Source organism: Microcaecilia unicolor, chromosome 9, assembly GCF_901765095.1.
Source record: "Microcaecilia unicolor chromosome 9, aMicUni1.1, whole genome shotgun sequence".
Lineage (NCBI taxonomy): Eukaryota > Metazoa > Chordata > Amphibia > Gymnophiona > Siphonopidae > Microcaecilia > Microcaecilia unicolor.
The window spans coordinates 136,405,418-136,430,197 of NC_044039.1; the positions used below are offsets into that span (position 1 = coordinate 136,405,418).

The 24,780-nt window shown below is 41.6% G+C and overlaps 1 protein-coding gene across 3 annotated transcripts in view; it reads right to left on the bottom strand.

Annotated features, from left to right (window-relative positions):
- The window catches only part of DPF3 (double PHD fingers 3), a 433,848-nt gene that overhangs the window by 12,004 nt on the left and 397,064 nt on the right, over nucleotides 1-24,780 (bottom strand). For 2 of the 3 annotated variants that reach the window (XM_030214247.1, XM_030214248.1), the window contains one exon: nucleotides 1,854-1,966. In XM_030214247.1, the coding sequence (XP_030070107.1) occupies nucleotides 1,854-1,966 (113 nt within the window). Of the gene's footprint in view, nucleotides 1-1,853; nucleotides 1,967-23,210; nucleotides 24,633-24,780 lie in introns of those variants that run through there. The other variant, XM_030214251.1, reaches the window with a different exon arrangement.

The window sequence follows — 24,780 nt, forward strand, 5'->3', positions numbered from 1 at the left end:
TAGTGCACATGGGCAGGACTCCCTCTTACACACATAACTTACAGAATACTTTAAGTCACACACAGCCATGCCACATTTAGACACCCGCACTTATGCCAGCTCCATGGCTGGTGCAACTGTGCGTGCCTAAATGTTAAGCATGACCATACTGGGTTATGCTAGTATTCTATAACAGAACTCGGGCACCCAGACACCGTTACAGAATAGGCACATCTTTGGGACGCCCATTTATAGAATTGCTCCCATAATGCATTGCTCTGTTCCTGACCAGCCCAACATTATACGGCCAGGTTGGGCATCCATGGTCCTCAAGGGCCACAACCCAGTTGGGTTTTCAACATTTCCACAATGAATATGCCTGAGATCTATTTGCGTACAATGGAAAAAGTACATGCACATCAATCTCATGCATATTTATTGTGGAAATCTTGCAAACCCCACCGAGCTGTGGCCCTAGAGGACTGGGGTTGTCCATCCCTGCTATACAGATAGCACCGGGGAGGTCTCAATGATTTTTCAGAGCATTATCCAGGTAATACCACTGAAAATCACTGACTGGTCCCAGTTAGTGGCACTTTATCTAGGTAGCAATTGTTGCTCCTGGATAAATGCCTTTTAAAAATTGACCTAGGTTTTCCAGCTCACCTTGGGTCATCCAAACAGACTGATCCAGTCCCCTTTTGCCCAGCTGCATACATGGAACTGGAGTTACATAATAACATAGGAAATGTCGGCAGATAAAGACCTGCATGGTCCATCCAGTCTGCTCATCAAGGTGGCCAGTGTTGAATCTGGCACACTGCACAGGTTCAACTTCTTCATGATTTAACACTACTGTACTTAATCTCTTTCTCTCCCTACCAGACCACAGAAATCTGCACATCCATGGTCCTACTTCCCAACTACTGGAGATGCCATTGAAACCCACTCTAGCCTCGATTCTGATCTGTTTTTGCCATTTACAGGATCCAGACCTTAGAAGTCTGCCTGGCATTGGGCCTACTTCCCAACCTCTGAAGCTGCTGTCAAAGGTCACTCCAGTTATGAGGTCATTTAAGTTTTGCTTTAATTGGATTCCATCCTTTTTCTATATAGTGTTCCTCAGTGTTTATCCCACGTGAATTCCATCACAATTTATCTCTTCGCAACCTCCCATGGGAAGGAATTCCAGGCATCCACCACCCTTTCTGTGAAAAAGTATTTCCTGACATTGCTCCTAAGTATCCTACTCTGCAACCTCAACTCATGACCTCTAGTTCGACCACATCCCCCGCCTCTGAAAAAGATTAGTTTTCATACTCCAAGCGGGGCCTCAATTTTGCAGGAACCTAGATTTTAGAGCTGCCCTTTATCCAGATAGTGGCAATATTCAGCACCTCCATCCAGATTATCCAAGGTTATCCAGACCTTTGTCTGATAGAGGTGCTGAATATCGCCATTATCTAGATGATGGAACTGGTCACTGCCCTACCCAGGCCTTTCAATGATTATCTAAGCTCCCTTAGATAATCAGAACTCCAACTCCATGTTTTAAATGGGAAAAATCTAGAACTACATCAGTTTATTTGCTCAGACAGAATCAGTCGGTAACCCTAACTAATTGGTGGATATCCTTTTAATATGGTATTAGTTCTTAATTTTTTGTACTGAAATGTTTTTGCATGTTGTGATCCTCAGTGGTTTTGTGTCATTAACTTCTGTACTCACTCACTTAAGTAAACAATTTCCATGATGGTTATCAGTCCATCAATTATAGTATTGGCACTGTTAACGATAAACTCATTGATTATTTATATAATCATTCAACCCTATATCTCAAGTACCTCTCCAAATGGTACCGAATTAGAACTTACATCGTTCTCCGAGGTGCCACAAAGGGTGCAGGATTTGCATTCTATGCACTGCCACTGATAAGTTTTGACAGCCTCGGTCATGTTCACTGTGAACTGCAGACACGTGGGGTGGCCTGGAAGGAAAAAAAAGAAATAGGGATAGTGTTTCTTCCCCACACTATTGCATTTCTAACACACAGACATATAGACTCATCACAACAGGGACGGCAGCTAAGTCATACAAGAGAAAAAGCAAGCATTAACCCTTTCGCTGCTGGGCACAAGAAATCAATCATACTCCTCCCCTCCCACTGATGGGTAAAGCAGTTTTGCTGAGAGCTCTTAAGAAAACTCACAAGCTTCACAATTGAATGAGGAATCGTTTCATGATCCAAGGCAAATTCTACCAGAATGAAAGATATGGCTGAAACAAATACCAGTTTTCATACAAATACAGAAATCATACTCTTTGGAATCAAAGTAGAAATGTTTGCGATAGATATGTGGAATCTTGCTTAGTTTTGTTTTCTACAATTTTTTTTTGTTTACTGATTAAAGTATTTTTAAGAGCTCTTTATTACTGCAGCTGGGGGCACAAACCAAATCACACAGTTAGCCCTTGGAAATATCAAATAAAAAGGGGAGGAAACAAACCCCAAAACCAAAACAGAAAGAGAAGAAAGCTGGGCAAAACAGTCACATCTATTGGAAAATGACAAATGCAAGATTTTTCGTTTCCCTCCCCTACATGCACTGTTGATTCCTGTTCCACAGCAGCAACCAGCAGTGAGGACTCTGGGAAAAATGTCAAACTTCTTTCTGCAAAACAAATCAGAAGACGGAGAAACACAGGATACATGACACACCTATCTAGATCAGGCATAGTACCATGAATTTCTACATACTAATGTGTACAGTATATAAATCCATGGCACTATAAATGTGGAGCCTTTTTATTCAAAGGATGTGGAAAGGGGAATTCAGACATCCAGGAAGGGATATGGGCAATACCCACAGTATTTTACAAGAGGATCAGCCAACTATAGAGCCTCTTTTGGAAATAGGTGCAGAATTGCATGTTGATGGCTTCCCACATCAGCAGGACCAGTGATTTCAAACAGCTGCTCATGGAGAAAACAAACATGCAACCTGTGCATGGGAGTAACATTTTGAAATCACTGCTCCCACTCTGTATAATACTTTGATCCTGCAGCACCAGTCCCCCCCCCCCCCCCACCCCTGATTACTCCAGTGGCCATCGATTCCTCCCCCACAAAGCATTTGATCTCTTCCAACATATCTAATCCATCCCCAAGCACCTCCAACACATCTGATACTGCACACTCCCTTCCTCAGAAAGAAATTCCCACCTGAACTCCCTGTCAATGATGAATCCCTTTGCCATGGCCCCCCTTAAAGGTAATCTTGTAGTATTACCGCTAGGGCTCATGGCTGCCATTTTTGAACCTGGGGCCATAAAAGCAGGAGTGAAAGGGATCGCTCCTGCTAGACACCAGGGACCCTGGTAAGACTGAGGATGAGGATTGGATGGCTGGGGGGAGGGGGCTTGAGGTGAGGAGGCTCATTGTTGCCGTACAATTGAGAGGGATCTTCTTTCTAGAGAAGGTTCCTGAGGAGGATCAGATGTGTTGGAAGCACCTGGAGGGACTTGATACATTGGGTCTGGGGGAAATGGATGGCTTACAAGGGTATCATCTGAGGCTGCCAGAGGTGATCTGGGGGAAATAATGCTTTAGAGGGTGATGGGGGGGGGGGCAGACCCTAGACTTCAGAATTGGCATATGCCCCTTAAAACAGGCATTATATGTGCCTGGAGGAAAGGTGTATGCAAACATCTAGAGCTTTTGCCCTCTACATAGTTCCTACTGTTAAGATGGGGAATCCACATCAATATATTGGGCCAACCTCACTAAGCATCCTGGCAAATTAAATGTGGCAAGTATCCCTTTCTAAAATAGTTTTTACATGTGTCTGCCGATCTACACATGCAAAAGCTGCTATTTACACATAGGGATGATTCTAAAATAAGGGCCATAAATATGCATACACACATATATACAATAGATATAGACACTTCATACTTGCCAGGAAGAAAATAACTCTCTGATTGACTAAAAGTACATCTTGGTTATGTATGTTTATGTGAACACACAGTCTGACTGTAGTTTTCATTCATCAATGCATCTATTATAGACAAAGTACCTCAAACAAATAAAACTACTGGTCAAAGTAGATAGCAATCCATATCACCAAAAGTGCTATTAACTTTCAATTTTCATCAATTGTCATCCATAAATGTAAACTAATTAGAAAACAAATGTTTATTTAGGAATGTTAAAACTTGAAATATTTGAGGTTATGCAGAGAACCATTGGCAACCTTATAACTGAAGGGCCCGATATTCAGCAGGATAAGTCACGCTCAACACATCATACCTGGATTTTCAGACCACCTCAGCGCGATCTGAGCAATGACAGGACACTCCTGGGATGGAGTCTAGGTGGAGCTGAGAATTACCCAGTTAGGGCTAGATTCTATATATCACACCTAAAAAATTGGTGCTGAAAAAAACGTTTGGCTAAATTTAGGTGTACTTTATAGAATATGCCTAAATTTCTGTGCGGTTTATAAAATAAACCAAGCGCCCATCTGCGCAGCTAAATTTAGTCACGGGCAGTTACGCCAAGTAACACTTGGTGTAAATGTTGACAGCTAAATTAGGTGCGGACCGGGTGTATTCTATAACAATATGCATAGATTTTAGAAATGCTCATGAATTGCCTATTCCATGCCAATGGCCATGCCCCCTTTTCAACTATGTGACTTAGAATGTACACACATCACGTTGCAGAATATGCTTGTGTGCGTAAATTCCAATTAATGCCAATTAGTGTCAATAATTGCTTGTTAATTGGCAATTATCAGCACCGATTGGCTTGCTAAGATGCACATGCAAATCCAGAATATGACCGGATCTGCATGCGCAACTTAAGTTGTGCTATATAGAATCCGAGGATTAGTGGCAATTAGTCTCCTAACTGGACAACTATCCAGTTAAAGTTAGGACTGAAAAAAAGGTGTCCTTACTTAATCTGGGTAGTTATCCAGTACCAGTCCAAATATCACCAGTAACCAGATAAGTTCCAGCAGCCACACTGTACCCAAACATTCAGCATCTGTGTCTGGGTACAGCCTGGCACTGAATATCCAGGTATAAAACACCCACGGTGAATTCAGTATTGACCTGTAAGGTTCCATTTCAGGGTATTTTCTTATTTCACTAGTATTACAATATTTTTATGGCTAAAACATGTCAAATACAACAGTGTGAATGTTATATGGAAGCAAACAGGCTGTATTCTTACAAGATGCAATGTTATTTGTATGAGTTTCATGACATGCCAAGGTAGTCGAAATTTGGAAAAGCCTGCCAGATGTGCTTACTATAAGGTCAGTATGTTTTGAGAAGTCTTTTTTCTTGATATGTTAGTAGCTCTCCCATCTAATTTCAGCTCTAAGGCACCCTTGCCCCACTTTGCCAAACTGAGTCCAAAATGGGGATCAGAGTTGATCTCGGGTTAGCTTGAGTTCTGGTGAGCACCATCAAGCTGGTGATTAAGTTCAAGTCATCATGCTTTTGCTTACAATGGAAGGCACTAAGCTGAAGGCATAAGGGAGTCAAATATTCGAAGAACAGAACATCAACTGAAATATCCTCAGGTTATTATAGTTCATTGTATTGGTTTTCTTCCTTTCAGTGTTCTGTGATGTCATATTGGGGATTCCATTAGGTGTTCCAATAGGGACATGGGTTAAAGAAATAAAACACTCCAATTAAATTTTGATCTTGAAGACGGACTGTAATATTAGGCAGTGAATTTTGCTGCTCAGCACTGACAGCCAATACCTGATTTACTTATAAGCAAAATGAATGGATGTGTTAGACACACAATTAATCAACTTCACGTATGTTCAGCAATCCAAATACAGAGATTATTTGGAGACAATGTAAGAATCATACAGTTTATTTTATAAATTAGAAAATATTTAGGCTAGGCATACTTTAATTTTCTTTCCAGTATTCAAGGAACATAAATCACAACAGCATTGTACAACAGTCACTCAAAGTCCCAAAACATTTTTATCATTTTTCTCTACCTCTTAGTTACCGTCTAATATAAGTTATATTAAAATATAATTGAAACAAAAATATCACAGTTGTATTACATTATTTACAGACTTTCTTTTCACCATCCTTTATTGAGCTTTGTGCCTTTACAGGCACATTGTCTTCATTCTACCTGCACATTTGGGAAGTAACAGCTTGCCAATTTTTAACCAGTTTTATAAAGACACACAGATGCTTAGGGATAAACTGACAGAAACTGTGCCTGGATTGAAGCCGCAGACATTTTTGCTTACTCAGAAACAGAAGTAAATATTAGTATGTAAAGAGTACTCATATGTGATCGGCCTAGACTCTATAAATAGCGCCTAAAAAATCGGCACTGAAAAAATAGCGCTTAGAGGTATTTTATAATCCACGCTAATAGTTAGGCATAGTTTATAGCACCAGGAACCATGACTACATTTAGGCATGACCATTTACACCAATGAAAAGCTGGTGTAAATCCCAATGCGTACATTAGGCGTCGATCCCGCTAATTCTATAACAATGCGCATAAATGTTAGGAATACCTCCAAACTGCCCATACCCTCTTGGTCATGCCCCCTTTTCAGATCCACTCACTAGAATTTATGCACATCTCTTTACAAAATATGCCTAAAAAGATGTATGCATAAATTCTAATTATTGCCAATTAGTGCTGAAAATTGTTTGTCATTGCCCAGTTAGCGCTGATTTGCTCATTAATGAAGTTGCATGCACTTCCAAATTTGCACATGCAACTCAAAGCAACATATATTACAGGCCAATCTTCATACTGCAGGAGTTAGACCAGCTAATTCCCATGGTCTGCGCTGAGACCCAATATTCAATGCCAGGCCGTTTCCGGTGACCAGCATTGAATACCTGTTGTTTTTCTTCAGCCGGCTAGAATTTTACTGGCCAAACTGATATTCAGCCCTGGCCGGTCAAATTCAGACTGGCCAAAGATATTCTAGGGTTGCACGCAGCCAAATATGGCCGACCAACTTGGCCGGTCACATTTTAAAAGTAGGTGGATAGCTGGTTATATCGCCCGATAAATAACCGGCAATATTCGGCGGTACATGGCCAGCCATGTACCACTGAATATCGGCAGATAGTTGATTTTATGACATTTAACCAGCCAGGTGCCGATCGTGGCTGGTCAAATGCCACTGAATATCGGGGGGATAGAATCCGGGGATAGTTTATAAAGAATGTGCATAAATCATGACTCCGCCCTGAGTATGCCTTGTTATACTGCACCTACAGTGAGGAGTGAGCATTTACACTAGCTATTGAGATAGTATAAGCGCTCGTACCTAAAGTAAGGCATGTAAACGAGGACTTACGCTTTAGTTTATCAAGGCAATTGTGCACATAATTGCGTTATAAAATCTGTACTTAGCGCACATCTTTCTGGCACCTATCTTTAGCTGATCTATATAGAGTAACCCCCGATCTGCCTGATATGCACATACCTGCAGCTAGCAGAGGAGGTGCAAGCGAGGCATTGGAACTTACAGGCATAGTTTGAAATTTCAACCACATGACCATTCTTCTTCATGCATGAACTGTGTACACTGAATAAGGGATGTAAACATGTCTGCATGATTTTCCTGGGGTAATTTTCAAAGCCAAAGCACATGCACTTATTCATTTCGACAATTCAGCAAAATTAACACACCAAAAAGTAAGTGTATATGTTTTGCTAATATAGGTAGTTATAAGATTATCCCCTTAAGATTTCATGAGCAGTGACTAGAATGTGCAGAAACTTGTTCTGAGTGCTGACTTTTTCCATTATAAAGATAAATTCTGGATAATTGTGTATATGAGAACTGCCCAATCTTTTCTGCTTTCTGATTTGATTTGCTACTATCAAGCCTGTCAAAGAGCACTGACTGCTTGGTAGAAGAGATCCAGCTACAGACTATATCTGGAAAATAGATACCAGCTGGAAAAATCACCTGGCACATAGGAGATAAAGAGCTACTATACTGATCATCAGGAAATACTAGGGAAACCAAAATATTTATATAAAATCTTTTTACATTTGTACATTTCCATACTTGTACTATGTAGAAACATTTTTATACATTTTCCTATAATAGAAACTAAATACACACAATCCAATAAGCATATCCCCTCCCAAAAAAGAACCCCCCCCCCCCCAGCCTTCAACAATCCTCTATCCCTCCCTTCTTCCTATCCCCCATTCCCCTCCCCTCCTTCTCAGGCCTGGGATGTATTGGTCCAGATTTGAAAGCTTGGCAAGAGGGTTTTTTTTTCTTATAACCTCTTACTTGTAAAGATCTCTACCTCATGGCCCCACCTCCCTTCATACTTGTACTATATCTTTCTATCCACATAGGGTGAGAACATTCTACATGAAAATGAGGAGTTTGCTACCGGAATTCACCTATTCTTTCGGCAGTCCATCTGAGGTCTTAAGACCTTGCTTGCGACATCACCATTACATCAACTACAGCTAACTGGATGAGGACAGACTCCAAGTTCCATACTACCAAGTTGGATAAGAAGGGAAAGCAAAATGCTAACAGAATTAATAGCATAACCAGCTTCTACATAACATAATGCTCTACTTTAAAATAGTGGCGTAGCAACGGGTGGCTTGAGTAGGCACAGGCCCATTCTTGGCTCAGGCACACCCAGCTGCACTCACTCCCCTTTCTCCCTCTCCTCCACCTATGGCCCGTTATCTGCCCCTCTCTCTGAACTCGGTGTACCTCTGAGGCAGCAGCGATTCACATTCGCTGCCTGTGCTGGTCTCACAGGCTTCCCTCTATTGCATGATGCCAGTTAGGAAACAGGAAGTGATGTCAGCGAAAGTGAGACATGGCAGAGGGAATCCTATGGGGCCGGCACAGGCAGCAAATATGAATTGCTGCTGCCATTGGCAATACCCCAGAGTTACACTGGGAAGGAATGAGGGAGAGCAGAGAGAGGGGTGTTGCCAGTCCACTGGTGGTGGGGGGGGGGGGGGGGGGGAGAAAAGACATGTAGAAACCTTGGGGCCAGGAGTAGAGGGGGTGTGAAGGATGACAGATGGAGAAATGTTGGATGTGGAGGTAGAGGGGAAAGTTTTTAAAAAATCCTGCATTTTATGGGGAGGGGGGGTGCTGATAAGGGATTCTGAGACATGGGCCCGCCAAAGTTAACTCTGGGCCCACCCAATGTAGTAGGTCTGGCTATGTCACTGCTCAAAAAAACAAAGCAAAGCAAAAATGGTACAATTCCAGCCTCAGCATCTCTCATTAGGCCAAGAAAGGTGCACGTGAAAAATAAAGTGCATGCACACTGGGAAGTAAAAAATATCAAGAGTACTCATCCATACATCAGACTCATTTAATAAAAACTAGATCAAATTAACTAACTAAATAATCACCATCTGGCTGCAAATGTCTCAGCCAAAATGTATCTGTTTAGCAATGGGAGGCGTGCTGCGGCTTTGCCAAAACTATTTACTGAACAGCGCCAATATTTAGTGCTATTTGATTAACCTTTTCATGTTCATATTTCCATGCCCATAAATGCTTAACTTATTTCAGTTGCTATATGGCAACAAGGGAGAAGTCAGATACAAATGTCGCAGGCCTAAGATAACCATATGAAGTTAAATAGGTATCTTTCACCAACCATATTTGAATGGCCAGATTTTTCTAGATATCTCTCTAAACATCCAGTTAAAAACATTGGAAATCCTCCAACAGACGAGAATTGCAATCAATGAAATATCATAACAATATATTATATCAGAAAACAAATATGTCTTTAAGGCGTATCTGAAAAGGGGGCTTGGCCACAGGAGGCAAATGGGTGTGTCAGGAGCATTCCCAAAAGTTGCCTGCATAGTTACAGAATACTGGGCCAGTGCGTCTAACTTGGGTGCCAGCACTTACACCAAGTTTCAGCAGGCATTGAAGTTTGGGTACGAAAATTGGTGCTAAGTGCAATTCTATAAAGGCATCCTTTATAGAATTTCACTTAGTGTTGATATTTTCCACCACCAATTTCTGAATGTAATTTATAGAATCCGGCCTTTTATGTGTGCACTTTATAGAAAAGGAAGCAGCATAAGGAATGGAAAGTCACATGCAAAGCCCTGATAAGGAAGGCAAAGAGAGACTTTCAAAAGAAGATTGCCTTGGAGGCAAAAACATATAATAAAAATTTTTTTAGATATATTAGAAGCAAAAGCCAGTAAAAGAATCAGTTGGACCTCTAATTAACCAACAGGTAAAAGAGACACTCAGGGAAGACAAGGCCAAAGCAGAGAAATTAAATTAATTCTTTGCTTCGGTCTTCACTGAAGATGTAGGAGAGATACCAGTGGACTTAAAAGCAAAAAATCGTTTATTGAAAAAAGACTCATTTTTTCCAGTCTTTGATATCCGTGGTCAACCTCCCACCCTTTTCTGTTTACACTTTTGTGGTTTCCCGTGGGACATTCGAGTTCTCCATCTTGGCAGATTCTCTTGGAGAGATACCAGTGCCAGAAATGGTATTCAATGCTGATAAGTCAGAGAAACTGAAACAAATCTCTGTAAACCTGGAAGATGTAATGGAGCAATTTGACAAACTGAAGAGTAGCAAATTGCCTGGACTGGATGGTATACATCTCAGAGTACTGATAGAATTGAAAAGTGAACTTGCAGAGCTATTGTTAGTAATACGTAATTTATCTTTAAAATGCAGCATGGTAATGGAAGATTACAGGGTGGCCAGTCCTTATCCAACCAAGGCCTTAACCCTTTCATCTATGCAGACGACGTCACAATATTCATTCCTTCAAATCTAAACTGACAGAAATCACCAACAAAATCAAGATCAGCTTGAACATCATGGACTCTTGGGCAAATGCATTTCAACTAAAACTAAACAAAGAACACACTGTCTCATTTTCTCATCCCTACACAGCGCGGATAACCCCACAATTATCAACACCCCAGATTACACCCTCCCTATCTCAGACAGCCTGAAAATCCTCGGCGTTACAATGGACTGCAACTTAACACTAGAGAGCCAAGTGACATCCACAACAAAGAAAATGTTTCACTCAATGTGGAAACTCAAACGTGTGAAACAATTCTTCCCGAGGGGAACATTTCGCAACCTGATACAATCAATGGTACTAAGCCATGTAGACTACTGCAATGGAACTTATGCAGGATGTAAAGAACAAACCTTAAACAAACTTCAGACTGCTCAAAACACGGCAGCTAGGCTTATCTTCGGAAAAACGCGATTTGAAAGTGCAAAACCCCTTCGCGAAAAACTACACTGGCTCCCAATCAAAGAACACATTGCTTTCAAAATCTGCACTCTGGTTCACAAAATTATCTACGGTGAAGCTTCGGGATACACGACAGACTTGATCAACCTACCAACTAGAAACACATCCGAATCAACACAAACGTACTTAAATGTGCACTACCCAAGCTGCAAAAGACTAAAATACAAATCAACTTACGCATCCAGTTTTTCCTACATAAGCACACAATTGTGGAACGCATTACCAAAAGCCTTGAAAACTACAAACGACCACCTAAACTTCCGGAAAACACTAAAAACTAATCTGTTTAAAAAGGCATACCCTACCGATCCAACATAAATGCCTGATCTCTGCAACACAACAAAACTAAAGAATGTAATGGACATTACACAACTCTTCCGTTGTACAATTCCCTAGTGTGGCTGTGCCACATGAACTTTATCTTACCACAACATCACTTTGTATTTGTTTACACCGGAGTCTGTAACGCCTCTCCGGTACTATGTAAGCCACATTGAGCCTACAAATAGGTGGGAAAATGTGGGATATAAATGTAACAAATAAATAAATAAAATGCAATGCCAATTTTTAAAAAGGGTTCCAGAAGTGATCCGGGAAATTATAGACTGTTGCGCTTGGTGTTGGTGTCAGGCAAAATGATAGAGACTAAGAACAAAATTACAAAGCATATAGATAAAAATGGATTAATGAGACAAAGCCAACATGGATTTAGTTATCGGAAATCTTGCCTCGCCATTCTACTAAATTTCTTTGAAGGGGTGAATAAACATGTGGATAAAGGTGAGCCAGTCAATATTGTGTATCTGGATTTTCAGAAGGCATTTGACAAAGTACTTCATGAAAGACTCCTGAGGAAATTAAAAAGACATGGGATAAGAGGTAGTATTCTTTCATGGATTAAAAACTGCTTATAAGATAGAAAACAGAAAGTAGGGCTAAATGGTCAGTATTCTCAATGGAGAAGCTTAGATAGTGAGATTCCCAAGGGGTCTGTGAAGGGACATTGCTTGTTAACATATTTATAAATGATCTCAAGATGGGAATAACTAGTGAGGTAATTAAATTTGCTGATGACACAAAGTTGTTAAATCACAAGAGGATTGTGAAAGATGAAGTGTCTTCCAGAGTAAGTAAATCTCAAACTATGTTGGTTTTTGAAAGATGTTGTGGTTGAGAGATTAATTTAAACTGTTTTATAGATCTTGCAAAAGATTTTGTCCCTGATGAAGCACAGATGAAATGTGGCTTTGTCTGAGAAGGTTTTTTGTAGTTCCAATTTTTGGACTATTTTTCACTGCCTCAGGAAAGTTGTAGACTGAGTAGATTCCTTGCAAGCAGGTCTGGCAGGGTGGGGAGCGTATGAAAGGAAAGGACCCACCTATAGATGCTCTCTCATATGTCCTGGGTGCCCTTTCGATAATATATGTAGGGGCCCTAATATGAACTTCTGCCACTAGGGAGGAGGGAGGCAGGGATAGTACCTGTTACTGGCAAATCTAGCTAAGTGTTACAAATGAGTTTTGGGGCTCATTCACATCCTTAGAAAAAGTTTGCAAAGAATTTCTCATGTATTTGCCACAGGCAGGAACTTTGTACATTCTGTACTGTGGCAACATGTGAGGTATTCTACCCAAAGTCCCCTTTGCACAGCAATGCAATAATATTAAAGAGCCCACAAGCCTCAATTGGAGGCCTCTACAGGGGTCCTCCACTCCATGGCAGCTCTTTGGGCTTGATGTCCACCCTCTCCAGCCCTGACATGGGTCTGAGGTTTTAAACCCTCACTGTCTGAAGTAATACCTCTTACCAGTAAAGCTGAGGATTAGCCTGCTGGCCCAGCACCACCATCTAACCCTGGCACTCACACTCGCCCAACCCACCACAAAGGGACCTGGGGCAATGGGGGCAGATGTGATCGCTACTTGCTCCTACTCCAGTGGTTGCCTATAAGAAAATGGTGCTAGTTGCCCCTTGCGATAATCTTGCAGTACTACCACTAGAGGTCAGACTGCCTTACAAAGGAGAAGTAAGGAAAATCCTAACACCAGGCACCAATACCACTTGTATCTACATAGTAATTTAATTTACAGTGGAATAGAATGCAAAATCTTTATTATAAATTATCTTTATCATCTTTATCATCCATCAACTGATCATGTCTGAGCCATCCAGGACACAGGGCTACAGCTTCCTGAATTTTTCTACTTCTACCACAAGGTTGCAATCATCTTCTTCATTTTCCCCACTGAACCACCAAGGAGCTAAGATATAGCCAGGGGGGGGGGGGCTACCTAGATCAAGAGGGGGGTTGGGGGGCTTTACAAAGGGAAAGGGGGTTCTGAATGGTGTGGGCTGGGGGGATGAGTTAGGGAAGTAGAGGGCTTTTTCAGGGGCTGGGCTCCCAGGGCTCCATATATCTTTTAAGTAATTGTGCAGTCTGGGGCCCAGCACTGAATACTGGGGCTAATTCTGCCGGCTGTCAGCGTTTAAAAAAGCACTGATTACCACGGGTTGAATATTACTCCCTATGTGTTTCTTAACAAGAAATTTCTCCGCTAATCCCTATGTAGGAATTCATGCACTATGATAGATCCCAACAGGAGGTCTAAAGGATTATTAAAAAGGGCAAGACTGTAAAATGTCACAACAAAGGCATATAAACCTGTAACATCACCTGGGGAAAACTGTAGTCTAGTCAACTTTTGCTCTGCTCTGCTGAAATACCACTTTATTCCTGTGTCCTTCAAACATTACGCACTCTCCATTACACTGATTGGTTATTCAAGAAGGAATCAGGAACATGGGAAATTAAGATGAAATGGATTTTAAAAAGCATCTGGAGAAAAATCCCTATATGACAAGTTAATGCACAAACGTCACCAGCGTTTCCTTCTGTACCGCTTAAGCTTGTACTGAAGAGAAAATGCTGAAGCCCTGAACTACCAACTGAGAATCCTAATTTTGCATAAGGTATATAGGTGGGAAATGTCACACTTACCTGTGTATTTTTGAAAATTTGTGTAAAATACATATAAGGGTGTGCGGAAAATACATGTGCAAATGCCGATGTGTGCAGTGGGACAAACCCTTTCGGTATAAAACAGTCAGAAAAAGAAGAAAATCACTTCTGGTTTTGAAGGTATAAGTAACCATAACTCATACACACAGGTGCCAATTGTACAACCTAAGGGGCCCTTTGACTAAGCAGCGGTAAGGCTAATGCACAGGTTGTGCGTGCCCAATCGGCACTACTGCCAGGGTAGCACGGGTGCCTGGCGGTAATTCTGAGGTTGGTGCAGGCTGATTCCTGTGGTAGAAAATAATTTTCTATTTTCTACCGCAGGGGCATTCCCAGCAGCACGGCCACGTTGGGGGGGGGGGGGGGGGAGCACTGCATGATTACTGCAAGGGTAGTGCATGAGCCTTTACCGCTAGGTCAATGGGTGGCAGTAAGGGATAAGGCAGGAAATAGGCACATGCTACTTTTCATTTTAGCATACACCCATTTCCCGGCCCATTGAAAAATGCCCTTTTCCCAGCCGCAGGAAAGAAAGGCCCAGCGTGTGCCAAAAAACATTACCGCAGGCCACTTTTTACCGCTGCTAAGTAAAAGGACCCCTAACTGGATGGCCAGGAAGAGCCTTTTAGGTGTCAAGCAACAAAAGTCTTTTCTAATGCAATTCTAAGGGGGTCACCAGAAAGGTAAGTACAATTTCCCTCTTTATCTGTAATAGAAATATATAGATGGCTAACCAGTTAGCTGACAAGTATGCCTACCTTGCATTTAGTGTAAATACCAACATCTATATTTTTTGAAGAATTTGTATATTTCTCATGCAAACTTTGCCAACCTGGCTAGAGTACACCATCTTTGGAAGAGTGCACGCTGCAGTTTTACATGTATAAACAGCAGGCTTCTAAAATAGCTTTTTACATGCAGAGGTCATTTAAACGTATAAATGCCGCAAGTTACACAGGTAAAAACTGCAAGTCTCCTACAGATGATGACCTTCCAAACTCTCATTTCTCTCTTTATACAAAAAAGAAAAGTTAACAGTGGCTCTCCCTGTAGGCATATAATAAAAGAGAAGTTTCTCAAGTTAGTCCTGGGGGAACCCCAAGCCAGGCTGGTCTACAAGATATCCACAATGGATATGTATGAAATCTATTTGCATAGAATGGAGGCAGTACAGACAAATATATCTCATGCATATTCATCGCAGATATTCTGAAAATCAGAGTGGCTTGGGGGTTCCCCGAAGACTGGGCTGAGAAACCCTGAGTTAGACTCTAGATTCCCTTCCGTGAGTGGAATAACCTAATGGTTATTGCAGTACTCTGAGAACTAGGGGACCCGGGTTTGATTCCCACTGCAGCTCCTTGTGATTCTAGGCAAGTCACTTAACCCTCCATTGGCCCAGGTACAAAATAAGTACCTGTTTATAATATATAAACCATTTTGACTGTAACCACAGAAAGGCAATATATCAAATTTCTTCCCCTTCCTATGAAATGACAAACAGAACAGGCCTGATTCAATGGTCGCACTCAAGTGAATAGCCTCCTACATACAAGAGCTGCATGTGCCAAAATTATCTCAATTGGTCAGTCCAAATGAGACTTTCCAGACATGTACCATAAATCCTCTTTATAGTGGAGACACCTAGGTAAAGATGTTAAGTGGGCTCTATATAAAGTATTAATAAATATATTTTTCAGAGGTTTAAAGAAAAGCAATAAGGCTTATACATGAAATGGATTACTTAACATGCACGGAGGGGACTAATTTCAATGAACTATGTAGTGGGTAACTTCTTTTTGAAAACTAGCTGATGATACACAAGTATAAATGTCCCCACTAGAGAGGTAATGTTTCCATGTGTAAATGCTGATCTACACACAGAAAAGACCTCTCATTAATTTAGCTCATTCGTAAAAGTATGTGCAGTGCAAGCCAACACGTACTTCCTCAGTAGGCATGCTCAGGACAGGAGATGGGGCAGAGCGTGGACAGACCTGAACTTTCCATGTTTATTTTATACAATGCACATGTACACACTAATATTGATGACTCTCTTGGGCAGGCGTAATATCCGTGCCTTCAATCTAGGCATGGTTTATGCTAATATTTTATAAAATGACACCTATGTGCCCTGTTGTAAAATTACCTTCCATATGAGTGCCTGAAGCTTCAGCAAAAGCAACTAAGCATGTCTACTTGAAAGCTGAACTATGTGCTTGGACTTTTTCTCCTTGACCCACACATGATCCTGGGAATGCATCCTTTACCAGTTGCCAAATATAGGAGCCCTTTTACTAAGCCGCGTAGGCACCTATGCGTGCCCAACGTGCATCAATTTGGAATTATCGCCTGGCTACCGCGTGGCCCGGGTGGTAATTTCATTTTTTACATGCGTCCACTATGTGCGCCAGAAAATCATTTTTATATTTTGGAGCGTGGCGCTAACCGGGCTGTAAAAGGCATTCTACGCGCGTACACCATTACCACCCGATTAACGCATGAGACCTTACCGCTAAGTCAATGAGTGGCAGTAAGGTCTCAGACCCAAAATGGACGTGCACCAATTTTCATTTTGCCGCACGTTCATTTTTGGCAATAAAAAAGGGCATTTTTTACAGGTGCGCTGAAAAATGGATCTGCACGCATCCAAAACACGCGCTTACACTAGCGCAGGCCATTTTTCAGCGCACCTTAGTTAACAGTACCCCATAATTGCCTTGTGAAACTATGTGGTAGTATTTAGTATTCTGCCAGTGAAACTATCAAACCCAGCAATCTAGGTACCTAGGTTCCTTTGGGGTCAATTCTGAGCTAGCGCCATAACCAAATTCAGCAAAACATCAGCTATAGTATTTAACTTACTCCATACACTCAGTGCTGATCTTTGTACGGGTTCTGGCACTGAATATATGGATCTGATAATTATCTATTTAGTAGCTGAACGTTACCACTAAGGGGGTAAAACTTTAAGGAGGTCCTTAGGTGGCAGGCTAGAATGTAGCCGGCAGCATTCTAATCAGTGGACAAAAAAATGAGGCCAGCTCGAAGAGGATATCAGGAAGTCTTTAATGTGGATAGCTTAAAAACGACCCGACACGGCCGTGTTTCAGCACCAAAACCTGCATAAGGGGTCAAATAAATCTCTTGTGTTGTGGCTGGTGGCTTAACCAAGAGAGCTGTCCTCACTTTTTTGTCCATTGCTTTGTTGCATGTGAGGATTTTTCTCCTCCCTTTTCGTTTCTTGTAGCATTCTAGTCAGTTACATGTGTAAGTGGCCACTTACATGCATAAATGACCTCTCACAGGACACTGCCTTGTGGAAAAATACATGCCATAATTTAATGGTGTGTACTTTGCTGGTGGGTGGCAGAGACTGGGCAGAAGGCACAAGTATGCATATAAATTATTAAGGGGTCCTTTTACTAAGCTGAGGCAAGAGTGGCCTTAGCGCACCCTTATGCAGGTTTTTCCTGCATGCTAAGGCCATTTTTACTGCAGCCGTAAAATGGTCTTTTCTTACCGCTTACTTTTCCAGGACTACCGCCAGCCCAATGTGGCCGCCGGCGGTAGTTCCGCGGCGATAGCCCAGCGGTAATCAGGCATCGTCGCTCGCTGCCCAGTTGCTGCCGGGTTAGCGTAGGAGCCCTTATCGCCACCTCAATGGGCGGCAGTAAGGGCTCCCTGCCGCATGGCCATGCTGTAAGAGTTATCTCACTGAGTGGCCATTTTTTTCGGCTTTTACTGGCTGTGGGAAAAATGGCCCTGGCGCATGGAAAAATGGCCCCCGCCACTAGCGCAGGGCCCTTTTTCCCACAGCTTGGTAAAAGGATTTAAACAGTCTGATATTATATATATATATTTTTTTTTTAATGAACGGATAGGGGATTTATGTGTGGGCCACCCAGTCAGCTGCTCTCAGAGAAGCTAGAAAGACTTGGAATGATCACTAGGAGAAAGTGAGAATAAGGGGGAATATGATAACAACACTGCATAAATATTTAAAGGCGTCACGCATAGATTCATGTGAAAAGACTATTCATGGGCCAGTAAATGAATGACTATAACCAGAGAGCATGGATTAAACTGAAGGATACATTTAATTTACAATCATAGGAAGCATTTTAATTTTACAGTGCTAGAGGCTTTCACACAGTCTGCTGTCTGGTCTAATTGAGGTATTTTTGACAAAGGTATTTGAAAACTAGGCAAACTCTCCAGGGACATCAGCAAATTTAGGAATATATAAAAACCATTATCAATAATGTGTCCACAACATTCAGAAGGCCAAGCATGTCTATTCAATCTAGAAATGGTAGAATTGGACCATAGATGTTAAGTATGTGTTTCTGTATACAGCAGCACTTTTCGTTCCTGGATGGCCCACTGCTGGAAGCAGGATAGTGGACTAGCTGCCTAGTGGTTAGTGCAGTGGACTTTGATCCTGGGGAACTGGGTTCAATTCCCACTGTAGCTCCTTGTGACTGTGGGCAAGTCACTTAACCCTCCATTGCCCCTGCTACAAAATAAGTACCTGAATATATGTAAACCGCTTTGAATGTAGTTGCAAAATACCACAGAAAGGCAGTATATCAAGTCCCATTTACCTTTCCCTATGAGATTCTACATGGAATGTTGCTACTATTGAGATTCTGTTGCTACTAATTGAGATTCTACATGGAATGTTGCTATTCCACTAGCAACATTCCATGTAGAAGCCTGCCCTTGCAGATCAGCAATGCGCAGGCTTCTGTTTCTGTGAGTCTGAAGTCCTGCACGTACATGCAGGATGTCAGACTCACAGAAACAGAAGCCTGCACGGCTGGATTGCTGATCTGCAAGGGCAGGCTTCTACATGGAATGTTGCCAGTGGAGGAGTAGCCTAGTGGTTAGTGCAGTGGACTTTGATTCTGGGGAACTGGGTTCAATTCCTGCTGCAGCTCCTTGTGACTGTGGGCAAGTCACTTAACCCTCCATTGCCCCAGGTACAAAATAAGTACCTGTATATATGCAAACCACTTTGAATGTAGTTGCAAAATACCACAGAAAGTTGGTATATCAAGGCCCATTGGTCTGACCCAGTATGGATATTCTTATGTTCTTATAATCACGGCCTGAAATCAGGGCAAGACCAGGACAGCTAAAGAGGGAACCATACTTCCCTCCACAAGTACTATCACAGTGCCCCTGTAATGCCTGTAGATACTCCAGTATTAAGCATACACTACCTACAACTCTAAACGGACGGAATGTTGGAAATTTCAATGCAGCATTTAAAACTAGCTTATTTTAATTTATTGTACTGATATGACAGGACATATAAAGCATGATTTACTCTGTAAGATGCACCTGATTCACTAAGGCTGTGGCCTTCACTTCCAGTTCTTAAGGGCCACCAAAAGGTCAGATTTACAGGATACTCTAATGAATACACATGAGATTTACACCAATCTTTGACATGGCATAAGAGCTCATACCTAAAGTTAGGCACACGCATTCCGACTTATGCCCTATTCTACAATGACTATTTTGCGTGTAATTGTTGTTACTTAGCTCCCATTTTTGGCACCCTTTCTTGAATCTACTGCATGCATGTGAATTTGAGTGCCAGTAATGCTCTGCCCAGACTCAACTTATGTGTATGCCTACCAGTAAAATATGCACTATGAAAGCTGTGCAGATATTTACAGGACAGTGCTTAAGCGTCTCGGTGTTTACCGCCAGCTGATTTCTACCGCGAGCTAAAAACGCTACCTCGGCTTAGTAAAAGACCCCTTTAATTTGTAATTTTTCAGTTTATATTTTGTATTTTTTATCTTTTCACTGCTTTTTATTCTTTCATTTTTTAGGGCTGCATGTTGATTACAATTTGTAATCACAATTAATTGTGTAATTAATGGTACGTTATTTATTTATTTTTGTTCCCACAGCAGCTCCTTATGACTCTGGGCAATGGAGGGTTAAGTGACTTGCCCAGAGTCACAAAGAGCTGCAGTGGGAACAAAAATAAATAGCATACCTTTAATTGTGTGATTAATCGCAATTAAAATTTTTATCAAAATGAAGCCCTACAGATATCTTGAAAACGTGATCTCCTGGTAGCCCTCAAGCAGAGGCATAGCTAGGTGGGTCGCCAGAGGAGCGGCTGCTCCCCCAAATGGACTTCTGACAGCAATGGTGCATATTGTGATGCGATCTGTAGCATTTAAAATACACGCCGGTGCTGTCGGCAGTCCACTCTCCGCTCCCACATGCCCTCAACCTGGCTACGATTCTGCCCTCAAGGAGTGGGAGTGAAAACCAAGGAACTAAACAGACAATTCTATAACATCACTTATGAATACACGCAAATTGTGCATCTACATGTACACAATTCCAACATTTGCACACCTAAGTGTACACTCACCCTTGAAAATACCAGTAGGGCACCCAATTGGCATTCTTTAAATATGTGTTTAATTGGCATAGTGCATATTTGTAAAGAGGGCATTCATATGAGTGAGCCCTAGGTGGGGCAGAGATTTGAGCAGGCAACCAACAGAATACTATAAGTTGCCTGTGTGCCTGCTACATTTAGGCAACCTCCATTTGTGCCGGGTCTATGGTAGGTGCAAATGGGGACACCTAAATGTTATTTTAGTATTCTATAAGGACACTTGATTGCCAAAGTGTCCATACAGAATGGGCTCTCACCCCATTTTACTTGGGTGCCTGAATGGAGACACTATGTTGTAGAAGTACCTGCTAAAGCGTTACTCCCATTCTGACACAATGGAGGGAAGCTGTCAACATGGGCTAATGCTAAGATGTGTATTTTACTGTTAATACAAAAAGTGGGAGGACGACCAAGGATCCCAAAGACTGAGAAGATGTATATTGAAAGAGAAGTTTATTGTGATATATCACAATAAACTTCTCTTTCAATAATCATCTTCTCAGTCTTTGGGATCCTTGGTCGTCCTCCCACTTTTTGTATTATTGTTGTTCTCCTTGGGGAGTCTTGAGTTCTCCGCCTTGCGGCGGATTTTCTCTTATTTTACTGTTAACCCCAGTTATTAATAATTAGGTCTCATTGCATTAAATGGGGCCTGTGCTATAATACCATGAGTTCTACCATCTTACAGTAGACCATGTTAATAACCATGCCTGCCTATGAGGTTGAAATCAAATTTAGGGTGAAAGTTATAAAGGTAGGCTATCATTGACATATTAGTTTTATACTTTATTAATCTTGATAAACTGCATAAGTTTGTACAAAACCACAGCGGTGTATAATTAAAAATGAAAATAAGCATAAAAGGAAAAGAACTCCAGTATATGACAGGAAAGCATACTCACACATAGTAGACAAACAAAAAGAAACCCCATTTATTAGTAACTAGGACAGGAAGTTATCAATGAGGGCTACCATTAAGATGTGTTATTTTACTGTTAACCCCAGTTGTTAGTAACTAGCTCTCAATCATGGCCGGCTTAACCTATGGACCTGGCTCAGGGAGCTGGCAATAAGGCAACAAATGCCCAAGTCTGTGATATCATCGGCCCCATAGAGCAGTGGTTCCTAAACCTGATCTTGGAGGCTCCCCAGCCAGTCAGGTATTTTGGATATCCACGACAAATATTCATGAGAAAGATTTATATGCAGTGGAAACAGTGCATGCAAATATCTCATGAATATTCATTGTGGATATCCCAAAAACCTGACTAGCTGGGGTGCCATAAAGTAAGCCAGCCCAGGGCCTACCTGAATGCTTCCACTGACACAGTGCCTTTCTCTCCCTACTGTTCCCCACATGGTCCAGCATCTGCCTCTCTGTTCCCTTTCAACCCTCCCTGGAGCATCTCTGCTTCTTGCTGCCCTCCCCCCATCTGATTTTTTTTCTGCAGCCTCTTCCCATTACCGTGAATGTTAGCCTTTAAAAAAAACAACAGCAGTTGGCACAGAGCCTTGTGTTCTACCGGATCCGCTCCCTCTGATGCACATTTTCTGGTGCCATGGCTGCATGGACAGAAGAGCCTGGTTGAATGGTAGAGAATGAGGTTCTGTGGCAGCTGCTCTTTCGTGTGTGTGTGTGTGTACGCGATTTTTTAAAGGCTGATAATCATGGCAAGGGGAAGAGACAGAGACAGCTGATATACTGGACCATTTTGGGGTGGGAGAGGGTTGATGCTGTGATGTCAAAAAGACATATTTCACACAAATCATTCTGTTTGAAAACTGCACCTCCCCCTCTGCCTCCCTAAAAGCATGTGCGGACTCCTTCAGTGCAATATTTTAGTTATTTTAAAAAGTGGTGCTTCTGGGGACACTCATCTTAAGCAGGTACAAAATACTTTTATCATGAGCTATGTGGGGCAGTTCTATCAGATGGCGCCACTTACATGCGTTAAAGGCACCATTAACTGGACAGGCACCTGTGTGCACTAGATGGTAGTGCTTATGCACCATAATGCCCAAATGCAAAGGGGCATACATATGGGCAGAACATAGGCAGGACTTGGGTGTGCCTCCCAGTTATGCATGTGATTTATAAAATACTATAAATTACGCACCTCTCTTGGCATACTAAGGGGTCCTTTCACATTAAATATGCGTGCGCTAAACGGTAGAGACGCCTATATATTCTTATGGGTGTCTCTAGTGTTTAGTGCACGCTAAAAAAGCTAGCACACCTTTGTAAAAGGACCCCTAGGTGCCCCAAATTATGCCTGCCACTGACAGGGTATAAGAGGGCACAACTAAACATGGCCACTTCACTGTCAACTTATGCTCGAACTGATGCTAAGTGCATGGTGTTGGGGTGCCAAGACTGAGGTGCCAATTTATAGAACTGCTCTAATTTTGGCACCCTTTAACATCAGCGGGGGGGGGGGGGGGTCTTGAGAGAGATACCAGATTTGGGGGGAGGGGCACTGATTCAAAACCTGGCTCAGGGCACCACACTCCTTTGAGCTGGGCCTGGCCTCACTGCATAAAAAAGGACCTGTGCTATAATACTACGAGTTAGTGATACAATAACATGTCTTGACAGTAGACCATGTTAATAACTATGGCCCCAATAGGATTAAACAAAAATTTAAGGGGGGAATTGTCAACATGGGCTGTTGTTAAGATGTTATTTTACTGTTAACCACAGTTATTAGTAACAAGGTCTCACTGCATAAAATGGGACCTGTGATAAAATAATACATCAAAAACGGTAACCCACGTTGATAACTTCCCCCCCACCCCCTTAGAATAAAGAGTTTTAGTTTCAGGGACCCAGAGCTGATATTGTGATGTTATAATGCCTCATTCCACCAATGCCTAAGAGCCAACCTCATTAGTGATGTCACAATAGCTTGACTGCCCTAGTGGCTCACTTGTATTACATATAGCTGTGATTTAAATTTCTAGAGACATTTCTTTTTTCCTTAATTAAGAGGGGGGAAAGTTATCAACATTGGATTATTATACTGTTAACCCCCACCTATTAGTAACAAGGTCTCACTGCATAAAATGGGACCTGTGCTAAAATTGTATGATTTAGTGGTAAAATAACATGTCTTATTAGTCACGCATGTTGATAACTATGTCCTTAGTACCTCACATTCCTTATTAGTTGCCTGTATATTAAATCCCTATTCCACTTCCAGGCATCACAGTCACCATTCACAAAGAACCCTGGAGTCTCTTATTTCCCCTAACATTTTACTTTTCCTTTTTCACTAAACAATACATAAGAGACTACTATCAAGCCTTTACCATATAAAAATAAAAAGTAGTTGTCACTTACCACATCCTACAACTTGCAAAAATATTCTTTCACACAATGAATGGCTTCTTTGTAAACTAAAATAGAGCAAAGTTGATTCTTATTTTAATAATAACCTTCTACCCTCTATTAAATAGTTGCCTTTATTTTTACAGAAATGTTTTTTGGAGTTCCCTTTCCCTTTTCACAAAATTGAAATTCTGTGCAACTTGAGCATTCGGGTGGAAGTTTTCTTAAACATTTAAATAAACTAGTCTTCTCCTCTGTCTTTTCCTGCTGCTTTTCTGCGGCTTCAATTTTTCAGTCTGTTTCTTTTTTGCGTCAGTTCCAGGTTTTTATTTTACAACACAGTGAACAGACAACAGACTTCTGAGGAAAGGGGTTTTCTTCATATTGCACGAGCTCAAGGCAGTCCCAAGATTGTAACTGCAGCTTCTCTGCCAAGGTGTGGATATGGGAAAGCGCATTAGGAACAATTTGGAATATCTGCTTCTCCTTCAGAATGGCCCCCTGGATGGTATCCACAAGAGAACAGGGCTGACTGCAGAAGACAGGTAATAAAGAAAAAAAAGCCGCGTGTTTAAAAATGGATGCTTGTGATACTTTAATCAAATCTGATTTCCAATGTACGTGCTTTCTACTATAAACCAATCAAAATAAAGAAATAATCAACAATAAGAAGTAAATAT